This window comes from Populus euphratica, unplaced genomic scaffold (genome assembly GCF_000495115.2).
Source record: "Populus euphratica unplaced genomic scaffold, PopEup_1.0 scaffold219.1, whole genome shotgun sequence".
Lineage (NCBI taxonomy): Eukaryota > Viridiplantae > Streptophyta > Magnoliopsida > Malpighiales > Salicaceae > Populus > Populus euphratica.
Window position 1 is genome coordinate 31,099 of NW_011500102.1, and position 14,849 is coordinate 45,947.

The following is a 14,849-nucleotide window of genomic DNA, read 5'->3' on the forward strand; positions in this document are numbered from 1 at the left end:
TCTGTGCCGCTCTCGTCTAATTCAGGTTCGTCTTGTTTTTTGTTCTTTTCTGGCTACAAGTCCTGCAAGCGATCATGTGGGAATTCCTCTATCAACTCTCTGCTAAGCTCCAATTGTTTTTTAATATCATCACAAAGCTTTGACACAGCTCCAATGCACCACCTTGATTCTTTCTTTTTTTTTTTAGTTTTGGTTAATTCATATATTTAATCTTAAAATGTTGTTGATTAGTGGATTCCTCCTTGGCCATTTGTAGGGTCCAAGAGCAAATCAAGCAATCAGAGAAGGAGAAACACAAACAAAAACAATGCAGCTTTCAAGAAGAAGCACGGTGGAGGTCATTCCTCTTTAGAGTAACAGTGCTTTTACATGGGGGAGTGACGTTCTTTCTTGACACAAAAGAGCTCCATGGCAACCTTCACGAATAGGCTCTCCAGTACAACCCCAGCATAACAACGAAGAAAGGCAGCACAAAACTCCAAGGATGCGTCAGATCCTCCCCAAAAAGCAGCGAAACAACGAAAAGAAATCTCATAAAGCTAAGCACCATCTACCACATTACACATTCTGTCATTCAAACATGATCTACCAAGCCACCATTGCCATTCATTAACAAACCTTTACTCTCTTCGTCTCGCTCATGTTCTTTGTGACCAACGCCATTGCATGCGCTCATTTCCATGCTAGTTAGCTCCTTCGCCTTGAAAGCCTCATGTTCCCAATCTGTACGGACCATGACAACATAGAGAATAGACAGCGCACAAGCTATCTGGGCTGAGAGGAGCCCGAACCACAGCCCAGAAAACCCAATTTTCAGCCCAAAGGCCAGGCCTACTGCTACTGGGGTGCCCACAAAGTAGAAGGAGCCTAAATTTATACGAGCTCCGACAGCGGGCCGTGCTGTGGCCCGTAGGATGCCACAGCCAGTTGTTTGGGGGCAGTTACCAAGCTCACATAGCCCTATTATTGGCAAAACAGCTGCTACAAGACCTTTAACAAGAACATCCTTAGTGAACAGACCAGCCCATCGCTCTCTAAGGAATACTGTCCATGTCACATTGAGAATGCCGATCACAAAGGCACAACCCAATGCAACCATGGCTGCCAACTTGGCTTTGTATGGCTTACCAGCTCCAAGCTCGTTCCCTATCTGCACTATACCAATAGATGTATGTAGATATTTGTGAGCTTTCACCACGACAAGGAAGAGGATTAAAAACAAAACAAAAACAAATGATATAGGAGGGAGAGAGGCCGCTTGGTTCACTTTTGCTGGTCATGCAAGATGGCCACACACTCCTACATGGAATTTGAGCTTTGAGAGAGAAGTAAACAGAAGCTTTCTTGTCGTGTAGTAATTATGTCCAATCACACAACGTGCGTGATATAAGATGGGTCCTCTAAAACGATGCAATCACCTAACAAATCAATCAAAAAAAAAAAATAGAATGCTTAGAAGCTTAAGCCTTTTTTTCATGAATTTGTTTGATGCCGGTCTTTTCACTTGCTTTTCATCTTGCACAAAAGAAAATCCTCGCCAATCAACACAAATTATCCAAAGCCATATCAGAAGAGTTAGTATGTATCTCAGCAGATTATTCACATAACAAACTTTAGACCATAGTAACCTATGAAGTAGCAGTAATCACATTTTGTTCTGTTCTGCACACCAGACCACTGAATGCAGCTCTCATTCTGTGGGACTCTCTCTTCCTAGGTCAGAATTATGTCTCAATAGGAAGCAATCACTCTCACAACCGCCCGAAGAACTTGGTCACACGCTAAAGATGTAGCTTGGGCTAGAAAAATGGGGCCATGTTTGACTTCTTGAAGTGTAGCGTCATGGAGAAATTAACATGGTTACAGACTCTATATAGCAAGAATCTAAGTGACATCGAGCCATCGACGCATAAGCACATAAATATATGAACATGTGTAGCAATCCTAGATTATTATGTGAAGAGGAAGTGAGTTTTTGGACCTACCCGAGCAGAGACACAGCCAGCAAGTGCCATGGGGACGGTATACATCATGCTTGTGGTCTGGATGAGAATCCCAGTGGCGGCCCCCGCCAATGTGGGATTCGGCAAGTCCCCTGCCAAGACAGTCACTATCTCATACCACCACCACTCCAGGCAAATCCCTAAGCAACTAGGGACTGCCACCTTCAAAAGCGGTCCCACCCCACCACACACCCCTCCAATCTCAACCCTCCATCTCATCTCCCATCTGCCACTAACCCACCACACATACCCCACCATCAACAACACCATGTTCATGTTAGTCACAACTGATGCCAACGCCACCCCTGGGACCCCCCACCCCATCACCACAACAAGAGCATAGTTCAATGGCACGTGGAAAATAACAGCCAATAAGGAGCAATACATTAAGGGTTTTGTCACCCGCTGTGACCTTAAGAAAACCCTCAAGGGTTGTAATAAAGAGTTCGTTAAGAGGTCTGGGAGAGAGTACATACAGTACGTTGCTGCCATTGCAGTAATATTAGGATCTTGGCCCATAAAATTCATGATTGATTCAAGATTAAGCCACAAAAGACTTATGGGTATGATTGCAATGCCGAGTATCACGATCATGCGTTGAAGAGAGAGTGAAAGGAGGTCCCAATTCTTGCTGCCATAAGCCTGGCTACAGACTGGCTCTAGTCCAGAAGCTAAGCCCACGAGGACAGAGTAACCAGTTATGTTTGTAAACCCAATGGAAAGTGCACCACCAGCCAGTTCTAGACTGCCTAGCCTGCCCAAGAACATAACTGAGACCACTGCTCTAAAGAAGGCCATTAAGTGTGCAGCTGTTATTGGCAAAGCCATGCCCCATAACTCTTTTAGCTCTTCAAAAACCTGTTAAACCCAAAGAAAACATTTATGCCAATATCAATATCAACAATAACATGAAGCAAAGCGAGCGAGAGCGAGAGAGAGAGAGAATTAGTCGGCAACGAAACTGTTTTGTGGGGCCACTTAATCACCTGAGAAGCAGAGGGAAGTTTGTGAGAATAGAAATCTGGGTCTTTCTCTGCCATTGTTGTTGTTTCTAAAATAGCATATAAACTAGGAGCAAAGATTTCAACTTGAGACCAGACCAAAAAAATAAACTAGAGTTGCTTCTTTTCTTAATCAACTTTCAATACTATATCAAGAAACTAAGCTTAAACTGTATGAAACAAGCACAAGATTTTCTTTGAAAGTGGAATGGAATGGAAAACCAGGTTTCTATTTTCTTGATTGATCAGAACACGACATGAAGAAGAAATCAAAGGTTGTAAACAAAATCCACTTTAATCTGCCTCTTAATAGAAGAAAATACAATGGGGGAAAGCATGAAGTAGAAGATGAATAGAGGCATTAAATAGGTGATCAGCAGTAACAGAAAGATGGTCGACAAGCACAGGCATATATGCGTATGTTTGCTTGTCTTCAAGAGTCAAAGAAAACAAACACAAAAACAAGTGCTGGTTTGCTTTATAACATTGCGACAATATTCATTTTCTTGGCGTGTATCCCTTCCTTCTATGTCTATAGGGGCAGTATTTATACCGTAGAAGGACAAGAAAAGAGGGGTTGCTAATGGCGGCGAATCAGCAGAGAGAAAAGGAGAAGTAAGTGAAAGGACAGGTCAGTATCATAGAGAGACAGGGAGGGAGGGTTTTTTCTAAAAGGCATACTGTTGAAAAAGAAAATCTCTAAGAATAAAGCGAGAAAGGTGAAGGGAGAGACTTGAGAGAGGGAGGGAAAGGAGACGTGGCCGGTTTTGGGCAACTTTCAAGGACTTAATTGAATATTTTAATTTTATTCGAATTTAATTCTGGGAAGCTGTAAATCAATCTAAAATTACGTGATTACAGAAGAAAAATCCAATCAAATTAAGAATATTTGAACACACTCATTCCTGTTGGGAATTAGTTGACTAGCTATTAAATCAACTTCAAAGGTAAGTAAATCATATGGATATTATATTATTTAAAGATAATAATTAATTAATTGATGTAAGGTGGTGAGAAGAATTCTTATGAATAAGTAGAAGAAAAGTAAGAAAAATATTTCATTGGGTATTATAATTTGTTGTTGTATTTTATTTTTTCTTTTAATAATTGTTTGTATAGATGGATGAAATTGAAAGAAAGTATAAGAAAAAATATCTAATTTCTTTTACAATTTTAATTTCTTGTGAAAAAAATTGCATTTTTAAGTTTTATTATTGTTCATACAATCCTTTTATTTATGGAAAGAAGTCAAAGAAATATAAATATTGTTTGAAAATTAATACCAATGATTAGGCTATAGCCTAACAAGTTAAGGTTCTGTTTGTTTTTGCGTTTCAAAAATATTTTAAAAAAAATTTAATTTTTTTATTTTTTATTAACTTCAAATTAATAAGTTTTTAGTGTTTTTAAATTATTTTGATGTATTGATATTAAGAATAATTTAAAAAAAAATTATTGATATATATTTTAGCATGAAAAGTTATTTGAAAAACAACCGCAACTATATTTCCAAACAAGTTCTAAATCTAGAAAGAAATAAGAGAAAAGAAGAGACATAACAAGAAGAAGAAGAAAAATAGAAGAAAGACCAAATCATGTCTCGAATACGTAAGCACTTTTTTAAAATAATTTATATTTATATTTTTTGAAACACCAAATCATGCTTAAGTTAAATTGCTAATAATTAAAAAATTAATTTAAAAATACAAAAAAACTCTTAGATGCAGGCTTGGCAATTTTTTTTAAAAAATAATGTAATCTTTGTACGATGTTTTTAAAATATAAAAAGAATTGCTAATAATTAAAAAATTAATTTAAAAATACAAAAAAACTCTTAGATGAAGGCTTGGCAATTTTTTTTTAAATAATATAATATTTACATGATGTTTTAAAAATGTAAAAAGGTCAAATTATTTTCTATAAACCTTTCAATAAATATTGCTTGTAACGATAATATAATTTTTATCCTACACATAAAAAATATAATACTGAATTATCCCTACTCAACCTTTTAAAAAGAAAATTCTTCTAGAGGTAATATAGTATTTATAGTAAGTATTTAAAAGATGAAAAAAATGAATTATCCTCGATCATTCCTTCCCTGAGCAATGCTCTTGTGGAATAGAAAAGATACCATCCCTTTTGATAACAAGTTTATTGATTTTTTTATTATAATAATAAAATAATAATTATATTATTATAGTTAATAGTGATATGTGTCTGGGACAAAGTAAATTCTCCATGTAAATCATTTATTTATTTATTTATAATTATGATGAATCATGCATTTTCCAGGAGGGAGGAACCCCCCGATCGACGTCAAGGAAAAATCATATAAATGTATAGTGGCAATCCGATATGCATATGATTATGATTATGGGTAGAAAGTTCCCTGCATATAAATATGCTTAAAGATATGAGTAAATAAGCAATAACTTTTATGAAAAGGTTTGATTTATGAGCAGAAAATAGATTCTTAAAGATATTGCCCTTAATGATTTAAAACTTTACAATATTTACTTTTAATCAGGAATCTGGCTACAACAAATTGTGGGTGGAGAGACAGATCGATTTCCAAAATGATGACAAGCTTAAGGACCCTTGAAAGCCATATATATTACTGTTTCTAAGACAATACAGGAACAGGAACTTGAAGCTTTATTGATGTGTAGATGAATTAAAATCGTATTTAATTTAAAAAAGTTTCCTTTATAGCTTATTATCATGGTGTGTGACTCAAATCTGGATTTGTACCAGATTTTTGTCTGTACATTGATTCTTTAACTGTTTTTGTATGTAGTTTGTGTTTGATTTCCTTTTCATTTCTATAGTTTAGTTTAAAAGTGCAATATCAGATAAAAAAAGATTAAACAAAAAAATACACTATTCATTAAAAAATTCAGCAAGTAATACACATTTAAAGATCATATTCTCTTAATGTATTGGTGTCATATGATCTCAATAGTTCTGTATATATTAAGCTAATAAGCGTATGGAGATCCACAATGAAGAAGAAGAAGAAGAAGAAGAAGAAGTAGAAGAAGAAAGAACAAAGATCGACATCAATGGATTCTCTAATCTGGAGTTTTCAGAAGAAAAGTTTCAACCTTCTAAAGACAGACAAACAAAAGCATAAATGCGTTATATTATACCCACGTAATAGCCAACTTCAATTTCAGTGTACGGATATATATATAGAAATAAAATATTTTTTTTCAAGTGATGATTATATCATCAACAAGATTAGATTTTGTATCATTCTAAAAAATTAATTTAATTCAATAATTTAATTTATTAGATAAAATTTTAATATATAATTTATATAATCCTTTACCGCAAATAAACAAATTGAGTACTTTTTTAATTTTTATATAAAATAATGTTATTCTAAAAATAAAGAATTGAATCTTATTCAGGTATAACCGGTTAAGATTTTAAAGGGAATTTGACCTAATAAAGGGTTCAAGTTAGTGGGTTAAAAGATGGAATAATTATTTGTACTGTTTTGAATTTATAATAGTTATATCAAGATCATTTCAAAAAGTTTGCAATCATAATATACGCAAGGAGTCATGAACAGCCTCGCTAGCTAGCTAGCAAAACACATATTTTTTCTTTTCTTTTTGGAAAGGTCATGGTGGCTAGTTAGGTGGAATGGAACTTGTGCAAAACAATCAAAAAGGGGCATCTTATTATGAAAGATAAAGCAGATCAAAAGATTAGTGCATGAAAAGAACCAAAGAGACAAGGATTACAAAATATTAGTGCATGAAAAGAACCAAAGAGACAAACTTTATCCTCATTGTCGAGATCTCACAGTAACAAAATATCGTAATCTGCTCGATGAATATTAATATCATAGTGCAATATTAGATATAAATATAGAGAGAGGACCTAGCCATGTCTGCATGTGTTTTCCATTACAGTGGTGCTGTGTGTATCTGTGTGTGTATATATATATATCTCCTCGATCGGCAGAATTCTTGTTTTTAAGATAACATTTGAAGTTTCATATTCAGGAAAAACAATGAATGGTTCTTTCCAGGCAAGAATGGTACTCTCTCGTTGGAAAAGATGCCTTATGTTCCTGTTGCCTTGTAAAGCTCGTGCATGTGGTTTGTGGTGGGTTTAGCGTAGGCTGCTAAGCTAACTATTCTCTTTTGGCACTACGCAGGGGTGTGATTGGATCCAGCATATAATTAAGAGGAAGATCTTACTGCTATGCTAGGCCATAGTGCTTCTTATATCGTATTTTGATCTTGATGTGGCTTGATGCCATATGATCTTGTCGTGTTTTAGAAGCATGCATGTTCTATATATATATATGTATATAGGTTCTGAACAAAAGTATAGAGAAAACCTTCCATTAAAAAAAAAAAGGTATGAAAACCAATTAAAAGGTAATGAATAAATGCAGGAACTTAAAGTAATCATTTTGTTTGGATGCTGGGAATTTCATCATGCCTGACTTTTGCTCACTTCATGTTGTCGTCCACACTTCTTCGATGATTCGTTCCTTTTGTTTTAGTGCCGTTTGGGAATGCAGGCGCAGTTGTGGTTGAACTTGTGTTCCCAAACTAACTGAAAGCATTAAACCTGTGGTTTCATTAGTGTTCCCAAACTTTTGGAAATTAAGAACTCAAACGCAATCTGAAACGTCTGGATCTCTACACGGGTTTGGTGTTACATAGAGGATGGTAGAGAATGTTTTTAAAGTGTCTTTTTTATTTTAAATATATTAAAATAATATATATTTTTTATGATTTAAAAATTATTTTTGATACCAGTATAGTAAGATTATGCAAAAATATTAATTTAAAACAAAAAATATATTTTTTAAAAATATTTTTTGAAACGTAAAAGCAAACAAACCGACACGTGTATTTGGTAATGCTATGCAAATTGTTTTTGTAAAAGTATTTTTTAATTAAAAATATATTAAAATAATATTTTGTTTTTCAATCCCTTTTATTTTTTACATCATTGTATCAAAATTATTAAAAAAACATAAAAAACATCAATTTGATACTTTTTTAAACAAAAATTTTAAAAACACTTTAAAAAATAAATTAAATTAAAAAACAAACATATCCTTAATTTAACTTTGTTTCGTATGTCATTTTCTTAAAGGCTGTTATATACACATTTCTTTATTTAATTTCTTAATAATAATTCATTTAAGATCACTTTCAAAAAATTATATAAGATATAAAAGAAAAGACAAATCATGTTGGGTTAAACTATATCTCTATGGTGTAAAAGCGATTTCATTATTACTTTTAGTCCCCTCAAGAGCTTAATTGGTGATCAAAATGTGTTCCAAGTTTATCAAATATCTACTTTATCAAATATTTTGGTTATTTTAGAATAGTTTTAGAAATTATTAAATTTTAAAATATAATAAAACAAAGTTTTTTCTACAGTTTAATTAAGATTATATATAATCTTAGGGTTTGAAATTTCTTTCTTTCTATCGTTGTACATCAAATAAATATATGCTTTCAATCTTCATGTAGTGCTATTAATTATCCAATATTTGTTTGACAAACAAATTCATTTTCAAGATTTAGGTTAATATCATTATATATCTGTATTTCTTTTCTTGGGAACTACGCAATCCTTTTTACTCCAAGAACTAAAACCTCACCCTTTCCCATTGGAGCTAGTCAGTCTTTTCACATGAGATACAATTGGTGCCATTTTTTTTTTTTTTAAATAAGATTAGTGTTTTGCTGCAGTGACATTGCATTAGAATCCAAAATTCTCAAAAAAAAAAAAAAAAAAAGATTATGATCCTCGGAACATAAAGTTGGAATTATTTTATTCAACTGTCATGGCTTTCCGAGCCTCAGTGGCAAGCTACTAGTATTTTATAGGCACCAGAACTTAAAAATTCTATGCTGTTGCCTCTAAAGTTCAGAGCTAGTGAGTGCCTAGCTATATCATCCAAATAATTTGCACCTTTGCAAGCATCGAGGCATCATTATCATGGAAATTAGCAAAACGAAACAGCTTTTTCTTAACGAAAGCTTTATGTCCAGTGCTTCACTCCAGTTTGAAGCACATGGCACAACTCTTTCATAGTTTTAATATCATCAATGAGAGCTAAGACAATGGCATAGAGCCAAATTAATTACAGAAGCACAATATTAATGCCTTTCATTTTCAAGGGCATGGCCTGACAATGATGGTGGTTAAGATCAATGGCAAAGCCCTTCACAGATGATCTCAAGCTCACGAGCATGGCTGCCTTAAAAAGTTAAAACCAAGTGCATTGCTCCACAACAAGTCGAAGTAGTTTGGCAGGCAATAATGCTTTTCCTTCTTATTGAAATGATTTTGATGGCAGCAGTACTGCAGGAATTCATGGACCATTGATTAAGAACAAAACTCCCTATTTCTCTCTTCTTCCTGACGTGAGAAGGTAGGGATTGCTAGACTTTTTGGAGAGAGCTCTAAGCAAATATGAAACGCATAGATAAAATCTTGAAATGAAAGACAATTCATGCAAAATATATTAAGAATCTCATAGAAAGTTCGGGCAAGTACAGATCACTTGGGATACAATTGTGTCATGATGATATTCTCATACAGTAAAATTCAATAATGTGAACAGATATAATCTTTTTCATTCATTACTTTCCATGGCAGTACGTAATCCCTGAATAATTTATCCCACCACTAAAAGTCTAAAAACCTTAAAGCAACAGTTCCCTTGGTATCTCCGCTATGTTGTAATTGTACTGGGAATTGAGAATAAACAGATGCATTATTTAATTTTCTTTATTCCAAGCGTAAACTTGTTATTTTGTGTATTTTAAAAACAATAAAAAACACTACTACCCATATTTTCCAATTTTATAAATTTTGATTCCAACAGCAATTAGTTGATTTTATTAACTAATGGGCATGCGTGTCTATTTCCAAAGAACAATTAGCTTTTGTTGATGTATTTGAGCCTGGGGGCGTATGGATATCGTGGACCGTTTCTATTCCCAGCTCTATTTACAGCCCAGGGTGAAGCCAATAGTTTTCCAGTCATGGTAAGAAGGAAAGGAAAATGTGAAAGCATAAATACAATATTCAGTTCCGTCGACTTAAAATTATCCTTCTGTAGGGGATGGATTGTTGAACAATAGCAGTTGCAATCTCTTTTTCGCAATTTTTTAACTCCATTGGAGGGTTGCTTTGTTGCAATTTGGCAAGAGAAAGCCTCATAACAATGCATTAAATTAGTTATTGTAAGAATAACTTGGCGTGCATGGATTTTGAAGCATCCACAACAAGTCTTGGGACATTATAAAACTAGCAAATCCTTGTACTGATCATCTGTGTCTGATATCTATTTTCAATCATTGAATGGGATACATCTAATGTATAGCAATATAGTTGGAAATAATTTCAACATGATTTTGTTGTCATGTCAATATAATGTAGTATCTCATCACAAATGTTTAACTCCTTCGAGTTCCTCGGTATTGTAGGCAAATGGTATGTATGATGATTAGCTTTAGTTTGGGTCTGAATGCAGCAGCGACGAAGATGCCCTCTCGATATTTCTCCCAGAAGCTAATGGTGAAACTCCTAGAGTCTGGTATGATGAGGAAGATGAGGGAGTGGGAGCTGAAGGTGCAAAAGTTGATAGAGCACTCACATTGCTGCTGCTCAATATGCTGGTTCCAGGAATAGAAACTTCTGTTATAGCCTTTGGTGCCGGTGGGTTCTCAATCTCAGAAATTCCCTCCAGCATCTGCACCACTTTTCGCATCTTAGGCCTCTGAGATGGTTGGTCCTGGATGCACCAAAAGCTCACTTGAATTGCCCTTGTCACTTGCTACATATCCACATCTTGGTCTGTAAGCCTTTGGTCCAAAATTGCAGTTACATTACTCTTCTCAAACTCTTCATAAGCCCGGGCAGAGAACTTTTTTCGGTTAGTTTCTGCTGAGACCTCAAAATTCCTTCTGCCACTCACTATCTCCAACAAAACCATCCCGTAACCGTAGATATCAGATTTGGAGGTGATTGGAAGTTTTGCAAGCCACTCAGGTGCCAAGTATCCTCTTGTCCCTCTAACACTTGTTAGTGTCCTATATTTGTGATCCCTGGGACGTACGAGCTATGCAAGACCAAAATCAGAAACCTTGGCATTGTAGTTATCATCCAAGAGAATGTTTTCTGGCTTTATGTCACAGTGGACAATGCAGTCTCGACATTCCTCGTGAAGATATGTGATTCCTCTTGCAGTTCCAAGGGCAATGTTAAACCTCTGCTCCCAATTTAACAATCTTCCTGGCTGCTCTTCTGTAGTGAAAAGGAAATTATCAAGAGACCCATTTTTCATGAACTCATAAACCAGAAGCCTGTGACGACCCACAGAGCAAAAACCAATCAATCTGATCAAATTCAAATGGTGAGTGCTAATAATAGTTGCAACCTCCATCCTGAACTGTTTCTCACCCTGTTCAATTCCCTCAAGTTGCTTCACTGCAACAACTGTCCTGTTAGCTAGAACCCCTTTATAAACAGCTCCAAACCCTCCTGCTCCAAGCTTCTCTTTAAACTCTTTTGTCGAACGCTGCAGCTCCTTATATGAGAACTGCACTGGAGCACCGGGTGCATACTCCAGTAGGGCATACTGAGCTGACAAACTGCCAAACTTGGGACTGTTTCTAGAACACCACCACCACAGACCACCCTCCACAGCAATCAAACCCAAAAGGGTAATCACAACAACAACAAGAACAACCCAGACACGCGAGATTGAACTTTTGCTCTTCTCCGCAATCCGCAAACGAGGTGGAGGGTTTGGTTGTGCTTGCGCGCAAATTTTCTCCCACAAATACTATTTTTAGAGCATCTCGAAGAAGCCAAATGGATAACCAAAAATAAAAAATTAATATTTTAGTTTTTTTTGTTTATTTTACATACTTTAAGAGGAAAGCCAAACAAAATGATAAAATATCTTTTCTCTTCCACAAATGTTATTTCTACATATCTTTTTAAATAACCAAAATCAACAAAATTGGACCATTAAAAAAATAAACCAATTAAATGTAGACATGTGGAAAAAAATAACATTAAATAATATTAAAAAATAATAAAACACTTATTTTTTTCACTCTAATATAAATAGCTCTTCAAATGGTTTTTTTCCATTGGAATAGATATAGTAAGATAAGCTATATTTATACTATTTAAAATACTATTTTATCAATCTAGCTTTTCAAAATAGCATTTTGGATTGGAAATTCTCTTACATATCTCTTTAAAGAGCCAAAACCAACAAAGTGGGACCACTAAAAAAATAAACCAATTAAATGTAGACATATAGAAAAAAATAACATTAAACATATTAAGAAATAATAAAACACTTATTTTTTTCACTCTAATATAAATAGTTCTTCAAATAGCTTTTTTTTATTAGAATAGATATGATAAAATAAGTTATATTTATATTATTTAAAATATTATTTTATTAATTTAGCTTTTTAAAATAGTATTTTGAACTAAATATTCCTAGTAATCGTGCAAGCAATTAATAGAAAACACGTGTTAATTGGTGCAAAGATATAAACCAAGCGCATGTTGTAGAGCATGGCAAAGAAAGGAAAGAGGGCGAGATAATTAGGGTGCAGGAGAGTGTTCAAAGTATTTTTTATTTTATAAATATATTAAAATAATATATATTTTTATTTTTAAAAAATTATTTTTGATACAATACATCAAAATATTTTAAAAATACCAAAAAAAATAATTTTAAACAAATTAAAAAATTTTAAAACTTAAAAACAAACAACCATTTTAGTCAAAGCCAATTGGTAAAAAAAATTATGCACTGATCATAATTTTTTTTTTTACCACTTTGGGGAAAAACACTCTTGAAAGTTCCCTCAATAATTAAATTTCCCATAAAAGAAGGGACATGTTTAGGGCTTGTATAATCAAATTAACACTTATTGGTGTAGTAAGAAGGAAGCTCTATACCATATGTTATGTAATATAATTTCAATATAATGCAGAGAAAAATAGATAGAATATATACCTCTCGTCGTGAGTAAGTGTTGAAGTAATTATCTAGAAATCTTTGAACTGTCTAAAATAAAAAAATAAAAAAATTCTAATTTATATCAAAACTTTAGAGTTATTTTGTATGGATTGAAGATATGATTTTTGTTTTTTTAACTAGATTGGAGACTCTTTATATATAACCTAACTTTTGCATCTTCATCCATCATCTATGGTGCTTGGCCCACTTATAAAGTCCAATGGACTCCAGATTTTAATTGTTATTTAATTTAAAATCTACTTATAAGTTATCTTAAAGGATATTTTTCAACACATATACCCAATTGGATGCTTAATTTGTCAAATTTTATCAAAGAATAAAAAATTCAATAATAGGGTATCAAAGTAAAAAATATAGAGAAATGTGATGGCCAACCTAAATTTTGGGGGAAACATTATTTTTGTTATTCTACTTGCATTTTCGATCTTGATTATCTATCTATTTTTTTTTTAAATTCAATTTCAATCCAAAAATTTATTTTTTTGTCTTGTCGATAAATTTTAAAAAGGAAATAAAAGGTTTTTAGGTTTTAGTTTAGAAAAAAAAAATTATTCACAAATTATGTTGAGCTTATTTGATAAGCTTAGATCTTGGGTTAAAAATATCATCTGATTCAACATTATTAAACATAAAAATTTTAGAGAGTTAAAAATTCATTCATTAAAAACATAAAGTTTCCAAAATTTAAAAATCCAGGTGTAATTGAAGATGTAAAGATAAAAAAATATTTATTATTATTATTATTATTATTATTTAGAATAGAAATGAATAGAAGCATGTATGTATTAAAAAAAAAAGAATTTAAAATTCATGGAGAATTCACTGTGTATCAAAACACAATTTACCATATTCACCGTAATAGTATACTTACCAATCACTGAAAGCCAAAATATGTTAACTGGCACTTAGGCTTTTTTTTTTTTTTTTTTTTTTTTGTAATAATCAAATTTGACTGAGACCACCACCCACTCTAGTGCGCAGGAAGTGATAGAACATATCGCACCATCCACCGCACGGTCCAGAGGATTACTGTGTAATTGATTATGATATTATTATTGTTTTTTAAAATATTTTTTATTTAAAAATATATTAAAAATATATTTTTTATTTTTAAAAAATTATTTTTAATATTAACATATTAAAATAATTTATAAACACAAAAAAATTTAAATTTAAAACATAAAAACATTTAAAATGATTTTAAAACTGTTTTTAAAATACAAAAAAAAATTATAAAACTTAGAAATCATTCCACAAATGATATTTTAGCTTATTTGAAAATATGATTGTTGTTGCTTTTTAAATAGTTTTTTAATCAAAATATATATTAATGATATTTTTTTATTTTTTAAAAATTATTTTTAATATCAACATATCAAAATAATTTAAAAACATTAAAAATATATTAATTTAAAATTAATAAAAATATAAAAAAATTTAATTTTTTAAAAAATATATTTAAAATACATAAACAAACAATCCTAGCCAGCTACGTTGTGGCAACATATTAAAACCACGACAGAATATACTAAACACAGAAATTGTCAAGGCAACATATTATCCTTAGCAAAGAATTTGTTAAAAGCAACAGAGTTCATTAAGCTTTTCCTTACTCTTTACTCTTTGCGATCCCATTCTGCATCTTCTGTGTAGTCTCATCGTTTGAAATATTATTTCTATTAAGAGAATGCATGATCACAGAATATAGCACAGCTCCACCGATACCAGTACCCACAGTACAATTGAGCCAGTCAATGGTTTCCTGACAAGGGAAAG

At 32.7% G+C, this 14,849-nt stretch overlaps 1 protein-coding gene and 1 pseudogene across 4 annotated transcripts; both read right to left on the bottom strand.

Moving 5' to 3' along the window:
• Positions 1–291: 291 nt before the first annotated feature.
• Positions 292–3,736, bottom strand: LOC105109474 (MATE efflux family protein 5-like). 4 transcript variants are annotated; one of them, XM_011004194.1, is made up of 3 exons: positions 2,990–3,736; positions 1,982–2,861; positions 292–1,146 (listed from the first exon to the last, which is right to left on the bottom strand). In XM_011004194.1, exons 1-3 carry the CDS (start codon positions 3,041–3,043, stop codon positions 575–577), a joined length of 1,506 nt encoding a protein of 501 aa, XP_011002496.1. In that variant the 5' UTR covers positions 3,044–3,736; the 3' UTR covers positions 292–574. The 4 variants fall into 4 exon arrangements, with proteins under 4 accessions (XP_011002496.1, XP_011002499.1, XP_011002497.1 ...); XM_011004197.1 differs by having other exon boundaries at positions 1,070–1,155; positions 1,986–2,861; XM_011004195.1 differs by lacking the exon at positions 292–1,146 and adding an exon at positions 1,162–1,418 and having other exon boundaries at positions 1,986–2,861.
• A 6,581-nt stretch (positions 3,737–10,317) lies between these two features.
• Positions 10,318–14,849, bottom strand: part of LOC105109505 (G-type lectin S-receptor-like serine/threonine-protein kinase At1g34300) — a 5,675-nt pseudogene continuing 1,143 nt past the window's right edge.